The 19,615-nt window shown below is 58.1% G+C and overlaps 8 protein-coding genes across 8 annotated transcripts; 5 read left to right on the top strand and 3 right to left on the bottom strand.

Moving 5' to 3' along the window:
• Positions 1–355: 355 nt before the first annotated feature.
• Positions 356–2,859, top strand: CMQ_411 (major facilitator superfamily transporter quinate; the record flags this gene model as incomplete). Its single annotated transcript, XM_014317490.1, has 3 exons — positions 356–745; positions 798–2,006; positions 2,164–2,859. 3 exons carry the CDS (start codon positions 356–358, stop codon positions 2,857–2,859), a joined length of 2,295 nt encoding a protein of 764 aa, XP_014172965.1.
• A 979-nt stretch (positions 2,860–3,838) lies between these two features.
• On the top strand, positions 3,839–4,836 carry CMQ_1038 (snare protein; the record flags this gene model as incomplete). The annotated part of the gene is made up of 7 exons (XM_014318117.1): positions 3,839–3,859; positions 3,941–4,026; positions 4,105–4,149; positions 4,214–4,256; positions 4,312–4,379; positions 4,441–4,733; positions 4,796–4,836. 7 exons carry the CDS (start codon positions 3,839–3,841, stop codon positions 4,834–4,836), a joined length of 597 nt encoding a protein of 198 aa, XP_014173592.1.
• A 715-nt stretch (positions 4,837–5,551) lies between these two features.
• On the bottom strand, positions 5,552–7,918 carry CMQ_1220 (uncharacterized protein; the record flags this gene model as incomplete). The annotated part of the gene is made up of 2 exons (XM_014318299.1): positions 5,552–5,857; positions 6,170–7,918. The coding sequence occupies 2 exons, from the start codon at positions 7,916–7,918 to the stop codon at positions 5,552–5,554; spliced, it is 2,055 nt and encodes a 684-aa protein (XP_014173774.1).
• A 1,723-nt stretch (positions 7,919–9,641) lies between these two features.
• CMQ_602 (rossmann fold protein) lies at positions 9,642–10,816 on the bottom strand (the record flags this gene model as incomplete). The annotated part of the gene is made up of 2 exons (XM_014317681.1): positions 9,642–9,956; positions 10,034–10,816. The coding sequence occupies 2 exons, from the start codon at positions 10,814–10,816 to the stop codon at positions 9,642–9,644; spliced, it is 1,098 nt and encodes a 365-aa protein (XP_014173156.1).
• A 695-nt stretch (positions 10,817–11,511) lies between these two features.
• Positions 11,512–12,355, top strand: CMQ_1631 (uncharacterized protein; the record flags this gene model as incomplete). Its single annotated transcript, XM_014318710.1, has 2 exons — positions 11,512–11,585; positions 11,980–12,355. The coding sequence occupies 2 exons, from the start codon at positions 11,512–11,514 to the stop codon at positions 12,353–12,355; spliced, it is 450 nt and encodes a 149-aa protein (XP_014174185.1).
• Positions 12,356–12,598: 243 nt separating this feature from the next.
• On the top strand, positions 12,599–12,820 carry CMQ_802 (uncharacterized protein; the record flags this gene model as incomplete). The annotated part of the gene is made up of 1 exon (XM_014317881.1): positions 12,599–12,820. One exon carries the CDS (start codon positions 12,599–12,601, stop codon positions 12,818–12,820), a length of 222 nt encoding a protein of 73 aa, XP_014173356.1.
• A 1,136-nt stretch (positions 12,821–13,956) lies between these two features.
• CMQ_1393 (cytochrome b5) lies at positions 13,957–14,306 on the top strand (the record flags this gene model as incomplete). Its single annotated transcript, XM_014318472.1, has 2 exons — positions 13,957–14,053; positions 14,149–14,306. 2 exons carry the CDS (start codon positions 13,957–13,959, stop codon positions 14,304–14,306), a joined length of 255 nt encoding a protein of 84 aa, XP_014173947.1.
• A 469-nt stretch (positions 14,307–14,775) lies between these two features.
• Positions 14,776–19,263, bottom strand: CMQ_424 (forkhead domain containing protein; the record flags this gene model as incomplete). The annotated part of the gene is made up of 2 exons (XM_014317503.1): positions 14,776–17,294; positions 17,433–19,263. The coding sequence occupies 2 exons, from the start codon at positions 19,261–19,263 to the stop codon at positions 14,776–14,778; spliced, it is 4,350 nt and encodes a 1,449-aa protein (XP_014172978.1).
• Between the last annotated feature and the right edge of the window lie 352 nt (positions 19,264–19,615).

Here is a 19,615-nt window from a genome sequence, read left to right as displayed (position 1 = left end):
AAGCGGTACAGGCCGGAACCTGTGCGGGGCGAAGACGACGACGAGCAGCAGAGACGACACATCAAACGGTCAGATGGAGGGCACATGCAGCAGCCAACAGGCAGAGAGAAGCACCTGAGAAGGGTCCGGTGCCGCTGGCCAGGTAGAGCGGGGACGATTGCAGGGTCGACTTATACCGCTGTTTCTGCTGTTTCTGCTGTTTCTGCTGTTGTTGTATCGTGTTGTTGGCTGTGTCGGATGTTTTTGTTTTCTCTCTGTTTATCGGTTTTTGGTCGAGATACTGCATCTTCTGCTCTTTGCTCTTCAATGGCCACAATCCGTCGACAGCCTTTCTCTGCCGTTTGCTGTCCTAATCATGGCCTTTGGACGAGCCCAAGAAGACCGGCCAACGCCGCCACAGGTCTACAACTGGCGCATCTATGCGGTGTCGCTCTGTGCAACTCTCGGTGCGTATCTCTTCTACCGCTTCCAGGCCGCTCTGGCTGACTCGCCAGGCTCGTGGATGTTTGGCTACAACAATGCGGTCATCGGCGGCTGCATGGTGCTGCCGGCCTTTGTGCGTGACTTTGACCTGCCGCCGGCCGACAGCTCGCGCTACACCGACATCACGTCCAACATTGTGTCGTTTGTGCAGATTGGCGCCATTGTCGGCAGTCTGCTGGTCTTTCCTGTGCTCAAGTCGTGGGGCCGCCGGTCGGCCCTGGCACTTTCGGGGGTCGTCTTTTTCATCGGATGTGCAATGCAGGTGCGTTGGGACCTCTCGACCTCTATCCTTCTGCCTTTATCCTGACCACCAGACCTTCTCTGGCGGCCGTCTCAGCCTCATGTATGCCGGCCGGGCACTCAGTGGCGTCGGGCTCGGCTGCGTCACCGTGTCGGTGCCCATGTACATTGGCGAGCTGTCGCCGGTGGCCATCCGCGGATCCCTGATCGGCCTCTACGAGATCAACAACCAGCTGTCGTCTTTCTGGGGCTTCTGGGTCAACTACTTCACCATCATCGGCGTGCCGGCCAGCCAGTCGCGCCAGTGGCAGATCCCGTTGGCCATGCAGATGATCCCGGCCGGCCTGTTGTGCCTTGCTGCTGCCATTGGTCTGCCCGAGTCGCCGCGCTGGCTGGTCGAGCATGATCGCAGCGACGAGGCCCGTCGGGTGCTCGCCTTTCTGCGCCAGCTCGACCCCCAGCATGAATACATCTGCTTCGAGATCGATCGTGCCGAAGAGGCTCTCGCGCGTCAGCGTCGTCTGCGTGCCAAGCAGAGCCGCTGGCAGGTCGTGCGTGAGCTCGCGTGGCCCGGCAACCGCAATCGACTCCTGCTCGGCTGTCTGTTGATGTGGTGTGCCAATCTGACCGGCGGCATCGGTGTCAATGCCTATGCGCCCGCCATCTTCCAGTCCATCGGCATTCGCGGCACCGCTCGCCACCTCTTTCTCTCCGGCTTCTACTCGCTCGCCCGTGTCATCACTACCGCCCTCGGCCTGCTCTTCTTCATCGACAAGGCCGGCCGCCGCGTCCTTTTGCTCGTCGCCACCGCCGGCGTCGTCCTCTCGCTCGGCTATATCGCCATCTTCAACACCGTCTCCGTTCACGAGTCCGACAAGGGTTCTGCCGGTGTCGTCGCCGTCGTCGCCGTCTATGCCTTTGCTGTGAGCTACTCGGCCGGCTGGACCGGTGTCCCCTGGGTCTACTGCGCCGAGATCTTTCCCGCCCGCATCAAGGATATGGCCGTCTGCATCACCACCTGGAACCAGTGGATCGCCCAGTTCGTCGTCTCTCGCCTGACCCCCTACATGATTGCCGCCACGCCGAGCGGCAACGTCCTCTTCTTCGTCTATTCCGGCATCACCATCTGCTCCGGCTTCTTCGTCTACTTCTTCGTCCCGGAAACCCGTGGCAAGACGCTCGAGGACATGGACGACATATTTGGCACGCCCTACAAGGATGGCGAAGGCACTGCTGCCATGGCCAATCCCATGGTCCAAGAACTGGCAAGAGTCCCGACAAACGTATGAGTGCACGACGCTTCCTGCTGCATAAGCTGGACCATGATAATGATAATGTATATAGAATGTAATACGTAATTGCTTTTACTTTACTCAGAGCACAATCAACTTGTAGATCACGTGATGTGTCACATGACTCAAAATACATCAATGCTCCCAGCCCTCCTTTCGCCCTTCTCACCATCACGACCAACGTCTGCACAACATGGCCACCCCCGAAGCGCAGGCCGCGCTGGTGGCGCACCAGGCCCTCCTGGAGGAGCTCGACATTCACGCGGTCCACAAGACCTTTCGCAACCCGCTCTGGCGGCCGAACCAGCGCCGCAACAAGAACATCAAGACCATTCTGGGCGACGCGTCCCGCAAAGAGGCCTCGGCCGCGGCCACGCCACAGGACAACAGCGGTGCCAACACGCCCAGCAGAGGCCTGATCGTACCGACGACAGCCGCTGCTGTGAAGGGCAACGACGACGCCTTGTCGACCAACGGTGCGACGACGCCGGCCATTGTCGCCGGCGGTGGCGCCTCTTCCGCCACCGGAGACGGCAGCCTCTTGGCTCAGGCCAATCGCAGTCTCTCGAAGCTCGTGCTGGAGAAGAGCCTGCGGCCGGCGTCGACGGCCGGCAGCCTAGGTACGGCGGCACCAACGGTCACGTATACCAACATCGAGAGCGCGCCCAGCCTGGCGCCTCAGCGACGCTACTGCGACATCACTGGCCTCAACGCGCCCTACACCGATCCCAAAACCCGGCTGCGGTACCACAACAGCGAGGTGTTTGCCAGCATCCGCGGCTTCCAGCAGGGCGTGGCCGAACAGTATCTGGAGATGCGGGGGGCCCACACCGTCCTCAAGTGAACAGGTCCCTATTACAGCTTCTACGGCACGGCGTTGGGCAGTGGGATTGGCGTGCGGCGTTTTCATCGTGACAAATAAAAAATAAAGCTAAATTAAGAAACACATATCCTCTCTTGAAACGTATGTACGACCAACAAAGTCAAACCCCAACTATGCACCCACAACCTTTCGGCTGCGGAATGAAAGCTATGGCGCTCCGGCTTAATCGTGATCACTATGCTCTGTTTTCTGCCACCCAAAAGCGACAAGCACTTTCGTCGACAGACCACCGAGGACGTATTGAGACAGAAGTCGGTTACCATGACAGGAGTCAGGTCGTCGCGGCATATGGAAAGAGAGGGAGTACGAGGTTAGGGCAGGTGGGAAAGGGAAGATGACAGACAGTAAGAGAGAAGACAGGACGTAGTTCAGTCCCGACAAACCTGTTGGTGTCGTGGCCGCTGACTGTTCCCAGCGGGTTTCTCCCCGAAGAGTCCACGGCCAGACAACCTCCATTGTCTAGGTTGCCTCTTTCAACACTCGACACCTGTTCGTTCGGATCCTTCCAGAGATCCTACAGGCTCTGCTGCCTTCATCAGGTTGGTGTAGGCAACACGATTGACAGTCTGGATGAAAATTAGAAAAATAATTCCAGAGTTGGCTTAGCCGACCCATATTAATAGAGACAAAAGCCGGTCGCTAACCTGCACCACTGGACCACTCACCGCCTTTGACGAGCTAGCTGGGAAGTGGGGGCATGTGACAGTGCTGTAGTTGCCCCCTCGGCGGACTTTAAACGGTGTGGCCGCCCGACCAAGGCTGCATCAGATAGCAAGAGGGATTACCTACTCGTTCCTGCAACCTCACACATAAACCTCTCGACGAGCATTGACAGAAGCATCCTGCGATTGCGATACCAGACACACCAGCGCTGCGCCCGCCTGTTCTTGGAAATCCTCCCCCCCTTCCCCCGAACCGACGATCCAGACAAGACGAGACAATGAAGCTGTACTACCTTGGGGTAGGCATCATGAACTGCAGACGGCTGAGGCCAGAGGGGCGAGGAACCGCTTTTTGCTGACCCGCGTGCCCGTCTCCATAGATTATCCGCAATGACGGCCCGCAGCAGTCGACGGAGCTGATTGCCGAGAAGGAGCTGAACGAGTACTCCCGATTCACGCGGGGAAGGTATGACGACAGACGAATTGGGGCGCCAAATGGCTTGGCTATGGGAACATGAGGCTGACTGCAGTGGCATTTCTGCAGCGTCGGCGAGTTCATGACGGTCTTTTCGCGGACCGTGGCCGAGAGGTAGGTCTGGCCCCGGACCGTGTGCCTCTGGCCCGAAACCAGCTCTGACCAGACCGTCTTGCAGAACGAAGCCCGGACAGCGCCAGGATATTGAGCAGGACACCTACGTGAGTGCGGCCCGGCTGGAAAGAGAGACCTCCCTTGCTGACACCGTCTTGCCAGACGTTCCATGCCTACGGCCGAAGTGAGGGCATTACTGGCATCATCATCAGCGACCATGCGTACCCTGCGTAAGTTCCTGTGATACTGCAGTGCCCTCTCCTTCAGCTACATTACTGACTTCCTTTGCAGCCTCGTTGCGCACCAGCTCCTCGGAAAGATCGTCGATGAGTTCCTCGCACAACAGCCACGCTCGGCCTGGGCCACAGGCACACCGACACTGTCCATGCCCGAGCTCAAGAACTACCTGGCCAAGTACCAGGACCCACAGCAGGCCGACAGCATCATGAAGATCCAGCAGCAGCTGGACGAGACCAAGATCGTGCTGCACAAGACTATCGAGAGCGTGCTGCAGCGGGGTGAAAAGCTCGACGAGCTGGTGGCCAAGAGCGACAGCTTGAGCAATCAGAGCAAAATGTTCTATAGTACGTTTTACCCTTTCTCTGCCTCCTCTTCCCCTACTGCTCACATACTGACCATCGCCCAGCCCAAGCAAAGAAGCAGAACTCGTGCTGCGTCGTTATGTAAATGTCCGATGAGATGATGTTTTAGTCCTAAAGGGGAAGGAGAAGGGAAGCAGGCTGTCTAAGGCGTTCGTTTCTTTTTTTCTCGTGCTTGGGTCTATGCTGTCAAGATAAAGTCTTTGCTGTCTGTTCTTGCCCATAAGATACATATTGTATGGCCTTTTTTATTTCCTCCCTTTTTTCTGTTACATCCAGCCACGAGCTTCCAGAAGAAGAATACGATATTTGCTCGGGAAAGATGGGCACCCATGATAGGATATACTATGTAGCTTTAGACAAATTGTACCATGCTGGGAACCGAACGGGCCGGTTTGGACATCTAGAAACAGTCCGCGTCTCAAGTGCGTTAACGCATTGCGATGCTCCATAGACGGGACGAGCTGACGCATGTAGAAGAGGAATCGGCAAGCATAGTAGAAAAAGCAAGTTTGCGGTCCTATTGTCTCATGGTGTATCTATGGGTTGCCACACTCCATGTTGGCTTGGTATCACACATTTATTTTGAGTTTTGAAGATCGTCATCCAGACATGTAAAGGAGAAAAGAAAAGAAAGAAAGAGAGAAGGGAAAAAAAGAAAAGAAAACCAGCTTTAATAGAAGGAACAAATAAATTAGTCCACTAGGGACACACTCCTGTGGAGTAAGAAGAAAAAGAACGAAACCAGTCGAACGAAATAAAGAAGAGAGAAAAAGACAAAGGAAATCAAATCGAGTGCGCGTCTAAGCCGCCTCCAGGACGACCAATTCGCTCTTCCGGTTTTGCGCAGCCTGCGCCACAGTCGGGCTGCTGCCGTTGTATCGTGTGGGAGAAAGGTGCGTGTTCTGTGGTTGATACGGTGCCTTGAGCCACCCATCATCCCTTAGCTGCAGCTTCTGGCTGTTCTGGGGAGACCCTGCCGAGGCCATAGTCGTTTCTGCAAGTACCAGCTTTGGCGTCGCCATCCGCGTCTCCTGCAGCCGCTCGTTTCGACCCAGCCGAATGGCTGAGGCTGCTGAGCGGGAAGAAGGCGGCGACATAGCAGGTGACTGGACATTCTTGAGAGTACCGCTGTCACCGCTTCCTTTTCTGCTCCCAACAGGAGCTGCTGCTGTTGCAGTGGTATTGCCGATCTGCAGTGGACGCAGCAGCTCCCGTTGCTTGTGCGAGACGCTGATCTGCCGTGCAATGGACAGTTCCACGGCCGACTGCAGCAGCTTCTCCTGCTCATCGTCGAGGGCAACGCTGCTGTTACTGCTGCCGGTGCCGGTACTGTTGCTCCCGCTACTCCCGTTGCTGCCTGCGCTCGATGGTGATGTTGTGGGCGGTAATTGTGAGACTATTTGCCACTGGGGCTCTACCAACACGGGCTTGAAAGGCTGGACTACTCGCAGCGCCTTCTCCTCGTCCTCGCCATCCTCTTCGGCCGTCGAATAGTCCAAGTCTGTTGGCGACTCCATGATCAAGCTGGACAGCACAGGCTCGTACTGGGCTGCTGTCCGTGGGCCTGTCGAGGAAGAGCTGGCCGAGACGGTTGCGGCCCTCCTCGGTGCGCCGTATACAGTCGGGTTCCCCCGTAGTGGGTTAATCCATCTCGACTTATTTTGCGCCACGGGAGCGCCAGCTGGCTGCACCAACGAGGGGGAGGTGTTAGAACGAAAGCGCGGTGACGAGACGACAACTCCTACAGGAATGGCAACACCAGCACCCGCGCTGCTTGTGTTTTCCTCGCCCCCCTGCGCCTGGCATGAGACAAGTGACGAGACGGGGGATTTGGCTAGACGCGGCGATGTGGCACGTCGCTGCAAGGGCTGAGGAGGGTATAGAGCATTCGTGTCGGCCACGACGCAACCCTGGTTTGCCTGCATTTTGCCCCCGTTAATCATCTTCAGCCTGTCCAAGGTCGCCTGGCGACGTGCCAGCAATGACGAGGCAGGCTGCCACGCCGAGGATCCCGGCATGGCACATGCTTCCGGGTTCAGCACGTCGCCAAACATGACGCTGTAGCGCTCGAGGTGGAACTCCGGGATTTCGACGTTGAGGTAGGGACTCGTAGCGACAGACCCGACGGACTGTTTCTGGCCGCCGGAAGATGACATGGGTGCCGCGAAGTTGATCGATTCCAGCCCGGGGCGCTTGCTAGCGGCTTGTCCGATGGTCTTGGAGCGCATACGGGGCTTCATGCGGGCATCTTTCGCAGTGCTGTTGGGCCCAGAGTTCGACGCGGGCGAGGACAGCGCCAAGTCCGGCTGCATTGTCGGGACCACTATTGGCTGGTACTTCTTGGTTCCGCTACGGCTCATGGCAGATGGCCGCGACTGCGAGGCAGCAGCGGCTCCGACGGTGTTGGAGTTCGCCGCTTGAACAAGGCTGTCTGTGGCGGGCATTGGCGCAGTGGACGATGCAACGGTTGGGGGATCCTGAGCAGACGATGCTGACGACGAGGCTGCTGTCTCCTGGTGCCGCCTGCTACCAAAGATGCCAAACAGCTTGCGCCGGGTTTTGGTGCGCTGCAAGGATGCACCAGGAGCGGGTGTAGAGGAGGGGGCCGAAGAGGCCGGAGCAGCTACCAGAGCCGCTGCCTCGACAGGTGAAGGGAGGCCTACCTCCGGTGGTGCGGCAGTGGTGTCAAGAGGGGCCCGGGAGGACATTGTCCATGTCGGCTGTTCTGGCGAGAGTGGATGTGTCCGCAGGTTCGGTGGCGGATGGCAAGGACTGCCCAAAGCCATGCCGATCTGAATTTCTCCGGCCAAAGACAGCTCGGCTGCGGCCATGCGTGCCGGCACAGCCGACATGACGCTATTGGGGCTCTTCATTTCCTCGGGAATAGACAGGTGTTCGAGGCTACCTCTGCGAGGCGGGAAGTGAGAAGACAAAGCTCCGTCTGAAGGCCGCGAGCTGAGATACAGATCGTCACGGGAGATGCGTCTGTCCAAGGCAGTGAGGCGGCCCTTTCTAGGACTCAAGAACATGTCATCGCGCGAGATGCGGCGTTCTGCCCGGGACGAAGCTGCTGTCGATCTCGTCGTTACCGCTGAGACTGTTGTTGATCTGGAGAGAGAGACACCGGCACGACCGCCAGATGTTCCTGACCACGGCGGTGGTGACATGGTGGAAGCGTCCTCAGGTGGGGGCTAGAACAAGAACACTCTTTCATGCCGTCGGGGGAGAGGGGCTGATTTTCAGTAGATCCCAAAACGATCGACGTCTCAGAGAGGGATCAGAGGAGAAGGGCAGTAGAAAAAATGGAGGAAGAAGAGGAGGGGGGTGAAGAGAAGAGGAGGCGAGAGAAGAGAAGGTGAGGAGGAGAAAGTGTGAGCATAAGAAACAAAGGACAAGGCGGAATTGACGTCTGTGTTGTTCGTGGCACTTGCGGCACTGATATTGTTTGTGGCCGTGCCGCTGCTGCACCTATGAATGTGTCTAATAACTCCGTAGTGTCAGGGACTGCCGTCTTGAGTACGACGTAGCAAAAACAGCGTGGGAGCCTGAAGAGTTTAGGTAGCATCCAGAGGAGTTTTCAGCGGCCCCAACATCCGCAAAACGGTCGCGGCCGGCGCTAGCTGTGTTATTTCTCCTCTGATGGATCTGGAACGAGGAGAACGGCGAGCGTCCTGCAATATCCGGGTGTTGGTGGTGTGGGCGACGATGTGTCTGTAATTACTAGTGATGTTGCGACTGGACAGTGAATTCTGCAGACTAGGCAGGGGGTTCCCGGCAAGCTATGGTTTCAGAATGAGCGTGTATGAGTGCTAAAGAGAGCAGAGGCCAAGTCTCTTAGCGCTCCGGGTCGTCAGGCGACTTGCTGCAGGGTTGAGGCACCGCGACAGAAGTGGAGATGCGAAATTCCAGAGCAAATATGCAAGCCAGAGAGATGAAGGAAACCAGAACAGAAAGCGTGCAATACGGGTACGACCAGGGAAGACAGAGACAGAGGCGTGAAGTTTCAGTGAGCTTGGCACCGACATTTGTATTGTATTCCTCGTGTTGTGCCCCTGGCTGACATTGTGCATTGCAGTGGCATCCACTGAGAGATGAGGCCGTTCCTGTCACAGGCTGTCATGGTGTCGAGAAGATGGAGACGGGCAATATACGAGGCCCAGCTGAAGGACGACAGATGGCAACAAGGGATGAACGAACTGGGGGAAGGAGCGAGCGAACGGAGTGCAACGTAAGATACAGCGCTGGCAGCGGGCAGGTGCATTGATCGGGCTGGAACAAGCGGTGATCGTTTCCAGACCGCCTGGGCAAAGAAGAAAAAAGGGAAGCCGCGACAGGCAGCGTGGGTGGTGTTAGGCAAGCGCGTTTGAGATGGATGAGACGGCAGCAGGGATTCGCCGCAGAGAATGAAAAGACAAAGGCATGGTGCGAGTTCCTACAGAGCGAATTTGGTGAGCTGAGCATGGTATATATTGAAATGCAATTACCGTCTCTGCGCGGCTTACTGTTGAAGCAGTAAAATGTCCGTACTACGGAGTATGTCCTGCGTAATCGCGGAGGGACGACGTAGCAATTACACAGTAGTGAGTTTCGAAACAGAGGAGACCAGGGGCAAGTTGCAGGGGAAGACATCTTGCTCTGTCGCGTTTCGCTCAGTTGCACGAGAGCGGGGCCGGAAATATGGATAAATATAAACAACTACGGAGTAAAGCTGCGGAAGAAAGGGAAGATGGCAGTAGATGCAAGATAACACAGCTTGGCGTTGCAACAGTGCCGGAAACAGCAGGTCTTGCGCAATACGTCGCACGCCATGAGCACAGAACCAAGATTTCCATTTGTGGGTAATCTGGGGATGGGATTGGCACTTTCACGATCACTGTCTACTGTCCGACGCTACGGCTCCCAAGCCAGTGTGCGGCCCTCGGCAGCGCTCTGAAGTGCCAGCTCCACGAGACGGACAGCATTGCGGGCGTCTTCGGCCGGCACAGGCACGGGACCGGTGCCGTCGATGGCCGCAGCCAGCAGGTCGTAGTAGCATGTGTACGTGGGTGGTGGCGAGACGGCCGGCACGGTGGATGTGTGCAGCTGGCCGTCGTCGCCGTAGACGGTCAGCCGGCCGGCAAAGGCAGGGTCCTCGACGCCGAAGCCAGGATCGCCAGGGCCGAGGCCCTGTTCGAGGGCCTGGGTCTCTTGGGGGTCAAAGTGGTACTGTAGAGCAGGGTGAGAGGGGAGAGAAGAAGGGGGGAAAAGAGAATCACGGGAATCACGGGAATGAACAGACTCACCTTCCGGTACGACCCCCGCTCGCCGCGCACCCAAAACCGCAGCTGCTCCGTCTCGGCACTGGCCGGGCTCGATTTGAGCGTCGCCAGCAGACCACCGGCGTAGTGCAGCAGCACCGTGAACGTGTCGGGGGCGGTGGCGTTGCCGCCACGCTGCGCGGCCACGAAGCCGGTCACGTGCTGTGGCAGCCCGAGCAGCGTGACGGCTTGGTCCAGCAGGTGCGAGCCGATCTCATAGAGCGCCCCGGTTGTCGGCTGGGCTGACTCAGCGAGCCAGGCCGCATGTGGTGGCCGGCCAGGGGGGACGAAGCGGTCGATGTGGCTCTCGAACTCGACAAGGCGGCCGAGTGGATTGGGTGTAGTGCCCATGAGTGCCTGCAGCGTCACAAAGTCGCCGTCCCATCGCCGGTTCTGGTACACCGACAGCAGCCGGCCGCTGTCTCTGGCCTGGGCCAACAGTCGGTCGCAGTCGGCTGCCGTCGGCGCAAACGGCTTCTCCACGACGACGTGCTTGCCCGCAGCCAGCGCCTGCGAGGCCAGCGTCACGTGCGAGACCGGCGGCGTCGTGACAATGACCAGGTCGACAGCGGCATCGGCAAAGAGTGCTGCGGCGTCGCGGTAGATCGTCGCGGTCGGGTGGTCGCGCTGGGCCTCGTCGCCGTGGCGCTGCACGATAGCACGCAAGACCAGGCGACTGCACGCCAGTACAAAGGGGATCTGGAAGACCCGGGCTGATAGTCCGTAGCCGATCACGCCGACCTGAATCGGTCGGGCAGCGGCAGCCATGGCGGAGATGGAAGTCAAGGAGTTCGAGGCTGAGCTAAGAAGACTGGGAGAGAAATTACCAGACAATGTGCACAGTTGAGTCTGTCGATGCCAAAAGGACAGGAACCTGTCGAGACGTCTTATGCTCTCTCTCTCTCTCTCATACGGCTCTGCGACCACGCAGCTGTTACGGGAAATATTCCGCTTTTAGACTGCGGCGGTGTGCGGGGCCGCCAGTTTGCAAGGCACAGGCCGCCAACGGCAAATCATACTCAGGAGAGATACTGTATGTACTCCGTACAGTACAGCTCGTCCGTCTCTCGCCTGATACGGCGAAAATTTCCGCCGCTGTCCAATGCGATCTGCACAGTTGTAGCAGAAACGGAAAGGCTAGACGGAAACGAGAAAGGGTAGGCCAGAGGACGGCTACGGAAGGGCAGAAATGACAAAGTGCCAAGGCGTCAGCCTGCTTCTGTCCGGCGTATGTAGCTCATCGGAACCGTTCTCGCAAGCTGACATCTCGCACCGAACTGCCCCTCCACACTCACATGCTGTACGCAAGATTGCACTAGCCACTACGGGTCTAGAGAGACGAGGGGCTTACGGAGTAGCGAATGTGGGGGTGACTGTCAACTCTACTCTGGCACGTGATGCAACGCTGTTACTTACGTGCTTATGTACTCCGTATTCCACACGAGCTCGCGATGGGGCGCTGAATGACCTCTGCTCGGGCCAGACAGCTGCAGGAGAATAGCGGAAGCGACAGCCAAGAGGCCAAAGCTCTCGCGTTGTCAGTGCCGTCGTTGTTCCGACGTCGCGACTAAGGAAAGGCAAAGCAAAAAAAAAACCCCCCCCAGGCCGGAAGGAGTCGAGATCGAAAGGTGACGAGAGGTGGCGGCTTACGCATGTTTCGTCCGCTTCCTTTGTGGGCTGGCTGGCTGGCGTGCGGGTGCCGTGGGCCAACAGCTGATTTTCTGACTTTTTTGTTCTTTTCCATGCTCTGTCTTCTTGCTTTCTCGTTTTCTCGGCTTCCCCCGTCGTTTTTCCTCACTGCCGGCTCTGCGGAAGAGCTAATGCCATAGTAGTCTCGGCCCTGTCTACTCGGTCCCAGTCCGGCAATACTCGTCGTCGAAACCCTGCCGTCGATTCGCTCGCTCTATTGCTTTGTGTGCCCATTTTTCTAGGCCTGTCCCCAGTCCCCGATCAGCGCTCTCCCGAGGTTTGGCCGGCCACGACGCCAGCCAGGGCCGCTATCTTCCTGGCGACAACGCCATGGTGGGCGCATCTGCTGTACAAGTAGAATCTGCTCGCCCTTCCCGCCTCTCTGCTCTTGCCGTGTCCAACTTTGCCGTGTCGCTCTTGCCGTGTCGCTGCCGCACTGCTCTCCGTCTCGATTCGCTCTCTCTGCCTTCTCTCCTGCCACGTGAGATTACTGAACCGCCCCACGTCTTCTCTCCACCAACAACCGCTGTCCGAAATCAGTCGACACCACAATACCCGTCGGCCACTGAAGCAGCCGCGGCTTGCACATGCAGCACGGGTCCAACTTTTGCAAATTAACGGCCGTTCACGCTTCCTTATTTCTCGTCGGCTTCCTTGTCACTCCTAGTGCGCCCTGTCCGTCTGGTTGGCTCCCGTTGTCCTTGTAATCTATCGCATTTCGTCTACTCGTATATGTAAGTCTCTGGCTGCCTTTCTCTTCATCGTTTCGTCTTCCCATTCTCGCCCTTTTCTAGCCTCTGTCCTTCACACCCGCCATCTGCATCCCACCAAACACGCCTGACCGACTCGTCTAGACCCAACATGAACGCCTCCTCTTCAATGCACCAGCAGCAGCTCTCGCTGTCTTCGGCCACCTCCTCTCTCCAGTCTTCTCCCCCTACCAAGATTGTGCCACCGGCGCCTGTCAGCGTCAAGACGCCCTCGACCGACGCTCTCCTCAAAGACTTCACCCTCTTGGCCGAGGCAGCCAAGCGCGCCCAGGTGGCCGTCATGATGCGCGACTTCGAAAACGTCATGCTGTAGCTTAGTGTGGAGAGCAATCATGAGTCTCGCTGCGTGCATTAGGCACATCACATCTCACCACCGTCTACCGTCTTCCGTCTGCCGTCTATCACCACTCACTTCGATGTGATCGAGCCAAGTAGGCCCCGATTGTCCCACTTTCTCGCTCGACTTCTATTCTGTCTCGACTCTACTCCGTCGACGCCTCCCAGGGGCTTCATTTGTCACATTTTACTCTTTTTTTTTTTTTTTTTTTTTTTTTATAACTACAGCCCGTACGGTCACCTCAAGGGAAGGATAATTCGGCGTTTGTAATTTGTCATTGGCAACGGACGGTATGGAAACAGGCTTGGGCTACGGAGTACAAGCAGCGGTGTTGCGGTGGGGATCGATTTATTTGCGTTGCCTGCTACCTGGTCGGCCGGAAGGGAAAGGATACTGAACCTAGGGGCTTCCTCGGATGTCGCTCTTTCGCGTCTGTGATCGCTTGGTAGCTACTGCCCGAGCTTTAACCGGCTGCAGCGTTGTAATACTATAGAAGCACCACCTCTATTTTTTTCTATTACCATATTGAAACCCACCGCTTTTTGGTTCTTGCGCGACACTGTAGCGCACGTCAGAATCGCATGTTTTCCGCTGGTTGTGGTAAGACTCTGGATCCCTCGTCGTTCGGGCCTTTATTGCTTTACAGACCCGAGCCCGTGTACGAAGCCAAGACGTCCAACGAGCATCATTGTTACCATCCGTCCGGGTCGAGGTTGCTTCAAAGTTGGAGCAGGTTAAACGCATAAGTCAATACGGAGTACAAAGAGTATACGACGTACGACGGTCTCCGTAAGTAAACAAAATAATACAACATATGGCAATTCGTACAGGTACCTGCGTCGTACGTAATAGAACCATACCAAGCTTATGGCCGCCAATCAGGACCTAGCCATAGGTATGACCCTTTCTTACTAATGGCCCGCGGGCCAGCCAGCGACCCCAGCTTTGGCATCTGCCCCACCCAGCGGGCCAGACTGCAGCGGGGCCGAGGTTCGGCAGAACACCGCCTAATCGCGTAATGAAGGGAGAGGATGGTTGAGAGCCTCTGCATTCTTCCACTTCCATCACAGCTACAGAGAGCATCACCGCAACCGCAGTCGACTACCGCAAACATGTCCAAGTCCTTCACACCGGCCGACGTGGCCAAGCACAAGACCGACGCGGATGGCCTCTACGTCATCATCGACGGCGGCGTGTACAACGTGACAGGTGAGTGCGCCGAGGACGAGGACGGAGGGCAGAGGGTGTCGAGGAAAAGACTGCTGGAACGGCTGCGCTGACCGAGGCCATCTTGAGCCAACCAGACTTTGTCGAGGAGCACCCGGGAGGCGAGAAGATCCTACGCCGCATGGCTGGCCGTGATGCCAGCAAGGCGTTCTGGAAGTACCACAGCGCCAAGGTGCTGGACAAGTATTCCGAGCGGCTCAAGGTGGGCACGCTGGCCGAGAGCGCGAAGCTGTAATGGGACGACAGAGAGCGGACGCGGAACTACCAGAGGCAGACAGAAAGGAAGACGTAAAGGAGCACAACCGACACAGCACGCCGACTGATTGGGAGGCCAGGTATATCTATCAAGCTGCAAGATAATCTGAAAGAAATAGACCACAGAGAGCTGCTGCGCAATAAACGCCCACCATGCCCTCAGCCCTCGTCCAGAGACTGGCGACCTGCCATAAAAAAAGCCCCTTGGGGGGGAGGCCCGCGAACGTTGTTCGCATAGGGAATGCACTGCTAATAGTTACAACCACAGCGGTGGGAGAGAAAAGAGAGGCGTCGAGAGACGAAGCTCTCGCGCACATAACGCAATAACGCAAACACGAAAACATGGAAACAGAAACACAAATCATGATACACCCAGGCGAATCGCCCTCGCTTGCGCCCGATGTTGCGCCCCTTTTTATGCGCCGTAGATCTGACTTGTCCTCAACACCTTAGTTTGAAGCCGCCCTTGCTGACGAGACCAGCCTCTGCTGGTATTGTTCCACCTCCTGCTGCTGCAGCTGCTGCTGCGGCGTCAGCGGCAGATTGAACCCCTTGACGAGATCGCGCAGGTGATCAAGGATGAGCCGCTCGGAGCCGGCAATCTCGCGGCGCTCTGTCTCGGTGGCCGCGTGCATCATGCTGCGGTCGGTGAAGCCGAGCACCTGATCCATGGCCGAGAGAATCAGCATGCTGGCCCGTCGCTGGCCCATCTTTTCTGCGATAAACGTCGTAAAGGTGCTCTTGACTCGGACTAGCTGTTCCAGCAGCGCCGGACTGATTGGCGGCCGGCCGCCCAGCTGCCGCTCCAGGCTCTTCTCAAACACCTGCATTATGACGGCCTCCAGATTGGCCGTGCTGGCTGCCGAGGCTGTCGCTGTCGCTGTCGCGTCGCCATCCGCGCTGTTCGGCGCCGTGCTCTCTGATGACAGCCGTAGACACCGGTTCACCACCGACATGGCGATCTCTTCCGCGTACGGCGTCAGCTTGCCCGCCTGCTTGAGCACTTGCGCCTTGAAGTTGCGCACCAGCACGCTCGTCTCGGGTGCCACCGCCAATGCCTGCTGCTGTGGCGGAATTTGTGGCTGGTACTTTAGCTGTGGCTGGTATTCTGCAGCGGTCTGCACTCGCCGCGGCTGCTGTGGCTGCTGTGCTAGAGGCTGTGGCTGCTGTGCTGGAGACTGTTCTAGCGCTGTTGTTGCAGCTGCAGCCGGTGGCACTGCTGCTTGCTGGAACGTATGCTGTGGCTGTACGACCCCGGATGCAGCATTACCGGCAACGTTGCCGCCTGTTTCGGCCTGGCTGGCTGCTGCCAGCTGATGCACGGCTGAGAGCACGTTGTTCTGGGACGGAAGCGACATCTGCTGCTGTTGGCCGCCTTTGCCGTCACCATCTTCAGAAAGGCCAGCCTGCTGCTGCTGCTGCTGTGACTGGTATCCGCCAAGATGCGCCTGCAGCTGTCCGAGCCCATGAGGGTCTGCCAGTTGCTGTTGCTGCAGCTGTTGGATCTGAAATAGCTGCTGCTGCTGGTCCTGCACATGTGTCTGCATCTGTGTAGGTGTGGGCATCGGCGTGGGTGTCTGCGTCTGCGTCTGCGTCTGCAGTTGTGCCTGCACCTGTGACTGGCCGCCAGCACCTCCAAGCTGCTGCTGCTGCTGCAGCTGCTGCTGCGGATTCACTGCCCGACCGCCGCCGCGGGTCTTCTCTTCGGCCTGGACGGCTGCGGCTGCCGAGGCCAGACGCTTTCCCTCCTCGAGCGACATACCGTCGACGCGCATCCATCGCTGTGAGTCCTCCATCTTGGCAAAGGCAAAGTTGCCGATCAAGTTGTGGCGCACGCTGCTCTCCCAGCCCTTCGTCTCGACCTCGAAGAAAAAGTAGGGGTAGCGTGCCTGGATCCGCTTGTAGACCTGCTTAAGTGTCAAGCCGCTGGCCGCCTGCTGCAGCACCTCGTCGATCAGTACGCTGTAGTTCTTGTTCGGCTTGGCCAGTTGCTCGGCCGTGTAGTCGGCCCGGTTGAGCTGCAGCGGCGGCGTCTTGTGCCGCTCATGTCGCCGCGCTTCCGCGCCGCCGTGACCGTTGTGACCGTGGCCGTGACCGCCGTTGCCGTCCGAGTCCGTTTCGCCGTTTCCGCCGTGACCACCACCGCCGCTGCCACTGTTGTTTATGTCGCCCTCGTTTCGTGGCTTCCGCGGCTTGTACTTGCGCTTCTCCGGCTGCTGGTCCGCGTTGTCCGGAAGTGGATACTTTCGTGGACGTCCAACCTTGCGCTTCACCGGTGGCCCTGCTGCTGCTGTGTTCGCAGACGAGGGCCCGCCGACCATTCCCATCATCGGCATGTTAGAGCTGTTGGCGTTGCTGTTGCCGTTCAAGTCACCACCTATACTGACACCACCACCACCGCTATACATGTTCATCGTGGCTGCAGGTGTGCCGTCAAACGCCGTAGCTGCAGAGGAGCCGCCCGGTGTGGCCACGAAACCTGCCTCCGGACTCTGTGTCGGCGCAATGTAGCCGCCACTGCCACCGCTGCCCAACAAGAGGACGCTATTGTTGTTGTTGTTGTTGTTGTTGACAATACTGTTGGCATTATTGTTGGCGTCGGCATGGATCGCTTCCAAGATGGCCGCTAAGCCAGCGTTTGAGACAGCCTCTGCGTTGACCGTCCCAACCAATGCCACAGCTGCCGCGGCTGCCGCGGCGTTGGCTGAGTCTTTTCCATCGGCCGCTGCCTTGAGCAGCCTCTTCGTGTCCTTGAGTGACATGAAACCGTTCTTGGGCGGCCTACCCGGGCCACGCTTCTTGAGTGTCGGCAGCGACGGCAGGCCCATCTCGGCCGCGAGCTGCTGCGTCGCCAATGTCGGGTCCTGCTCGATCGACCGGATCAGCAGCTTCTGGTCCTCGTCCATGGCATCGTCGGCGTAGGATGGCAGCGCCGTCGGCATGGCTGCCGGCATGGCGAATGCGGATGCTAGTGCGAGAGGATGTGATGATGCGGGTACTGATGCTGGCGGTGCTGTTGGTGCCGATACAGATGTCGCTGTCGATGCTGATGTCATAGCCGGAGCTGCTGGCGCTGGTGCTGCCAACACATCCAGCACATTCGTACCCTTGGGCGCCTTCTTGGCCTTGGCCTTGGCCTTGCCTTTGCCCTTGCCCTTGCCCTTGCTGCTGATATCGGGAATGTCGTCGTCGTCGGCACCGGCACCCGGCTGCGGCTCTTCCTCGCTCGTGTCCTGGACGTTGCCGTCGTGGTGGCTCTCAAACTCAAAGCTCATCTGCTTGCCGCCGGTGGTCTTCTTTCTGGGCGGCAGCAATTCAGCGCCGGTGAGGCCCTTCTTGACAGTGCTGATGACAAACTCAAAGGCGATGTCCTTGATCTGCAGCGTATCGTTGGACCGCAGCACGACCGAGTGGTCCCGCACGTACTGGTCGTTGTGGAAAAAGCCGTTCATGTGCAGTGGCTCAGCCTCGAAGACGCTCTTCTCAAAGTTGAACGAGATCTTCAGATGCTTGCGCGAGATCGCCTTGGTCTTGGCCAGCATATCAGGGCCGGGCGAGTGGATCCCGACAAAGGCCACCCGGTGCGGTGATGGCTGGTGGGTCTCGATGTCCACCATGGCTGAGTTGGGCGTGTGGCCGGGAAAGTACTGGCGGTCAGGCACGATGCTGCTGCTGGCATGATCGTTGCCATCAGCAGCCCCGTGGTCTGTGCCGTTTCCGTTCTGTACAGCACCAGCACCTGCACCTGCACCTGCACCTGCACCTGCACCTGTACCTGCACCAGCCCCGCTGGCGTGTCCGCCACCGCTACTCCCGTGTCTGCTTCCCTCTGGCTGCGAGGCTGACTCGCCCGAGTTCGTCTTTCTCCGCTTGGCCGGACGGCTGGTCGCCGGCTGGTCGTCGTCAGCCTCCGGCCCCATGATACCGCCCTCCTCGCTGATGTAGGAGCGGCTGAACTTTTTCCGTTGCTGCGGCAGGTCGGTCTGGTCGTGGAAGCTGATGGCTGGCAGGCCATCGCCGACCGTGCCGCAGCGCAGATCTCGACGGGCCTGGTCGATAGCCAGCTGGTCGCGGCCGATGATGACCGAGTACGTCGTCATGAAAAAGGTGCCGTCGGCAAACTTGAGCCGGGCAAACGAGTCCAGGCCGGACGGCCTCGTGCTCGCCGCCGCCACAGCAGCACCATTGTACGTCGTGTTCGGAAAGTACGAGGAATCCGGCAAGTGGTCGGTCGTCTGCAGTTTGGTCGTGTCCAGATAGGAGGCCAGGTCTTGCGGGTTGATGCAGTGCTTGTGGTCGTTGTCGGCATTGCCGAACTGGCCGCCGGCGGAGCCGCCAGCAAGATAATAGGTCATGGGGATCAGGCCGTTCTGGATTGTCCCGGCAGTGCCGGCAAAGAGATCCAGGGGAGGGGCGAGCTGGTTTGTGTTCGTGTCGATGTCGGGGTCAATAGTTGTGTTGATATTGATGTTGATGTTTGATGAGCCGTCTGTGGTGGCCAGCAACAGGTGGCTGCCCGCGGCCAAAGCACCACCAGCAGTGATCAGAGGCGTCGGTAATGTCGCTGACTCGTCGTACGTCGCGCCAGGCGCGTCTTGCGTCGTGTCGGCACAGTTGGTCGTCGTGGAGTTCGTGTTCGTGGTGCTGTCGTTCTGCAGGGCGCTGCCAATCGAGTTATCGATGGGAAGGTCGAGCGTGGCGTTGGGCGAAGTCATCGCTGTATTGGGAACAGCTCCTTCGCCTGTGTCGTTGTCGTGTTCGGGGCTGCCAAAAAACGCAAAGTACCAGCGCACTTCTCTGGAGGGGCGGCCGCTGGGGAGCAGAATCGGGCAATCGAAAAAGAGGTATTCAGGATGTCCCGGCCTGAGTCCATTTTTCGGTGGGGCCTTTCGTGGTGGACTCCTCCACGGGTCAAGGGACGATATGATTGGCAACATGCTGCTCGCTAGAGATGGGTCTGTTTTGGCCAATGAAATGACATGCGCAATGGACCAGCCTCAAAGAGGCAGCGACGATACTCTGCAGCAGGCAGTGACGATTGTCTGTAGCAGGCAGCCGGTAGTTGCGAGATACAGCCGGACTGCTGAGATTTCGCAAATAGTCTGCTGTTGGTCGTTTGAGTTGTCCTCAAAAAAATTCGTATCTCGTTGACGCGACAGTCAGCCGAGAGCACAATAGTAGCAGGAAAAGCTATGGGAACGATTGTGACGAGGTCGAGCCAGCGATCCTTGCGAAAAACAAGCCTAGTATGGCTTCTAGAAGAGGAACGAAGTGAGATTATCTTCAGGT

This window comes from Grosmannia clavigera (assembly GCF_000143105.1).
Source record: "Grosmannia clavigera kw1407 unplaced genomic scaffold GCSC_140, whole genome shotgun sequence".
Taxonomy (NCBI): Eukaryota; Fungi; Ascomycota; class Sordariomycetes; order Ophiostomatales; family Ophiostomataceae; genus Leptographium; species Leptographium clavigerum.
This window is presented reverse-complemented; position numbering and strand designations above follow the sequence as displayed.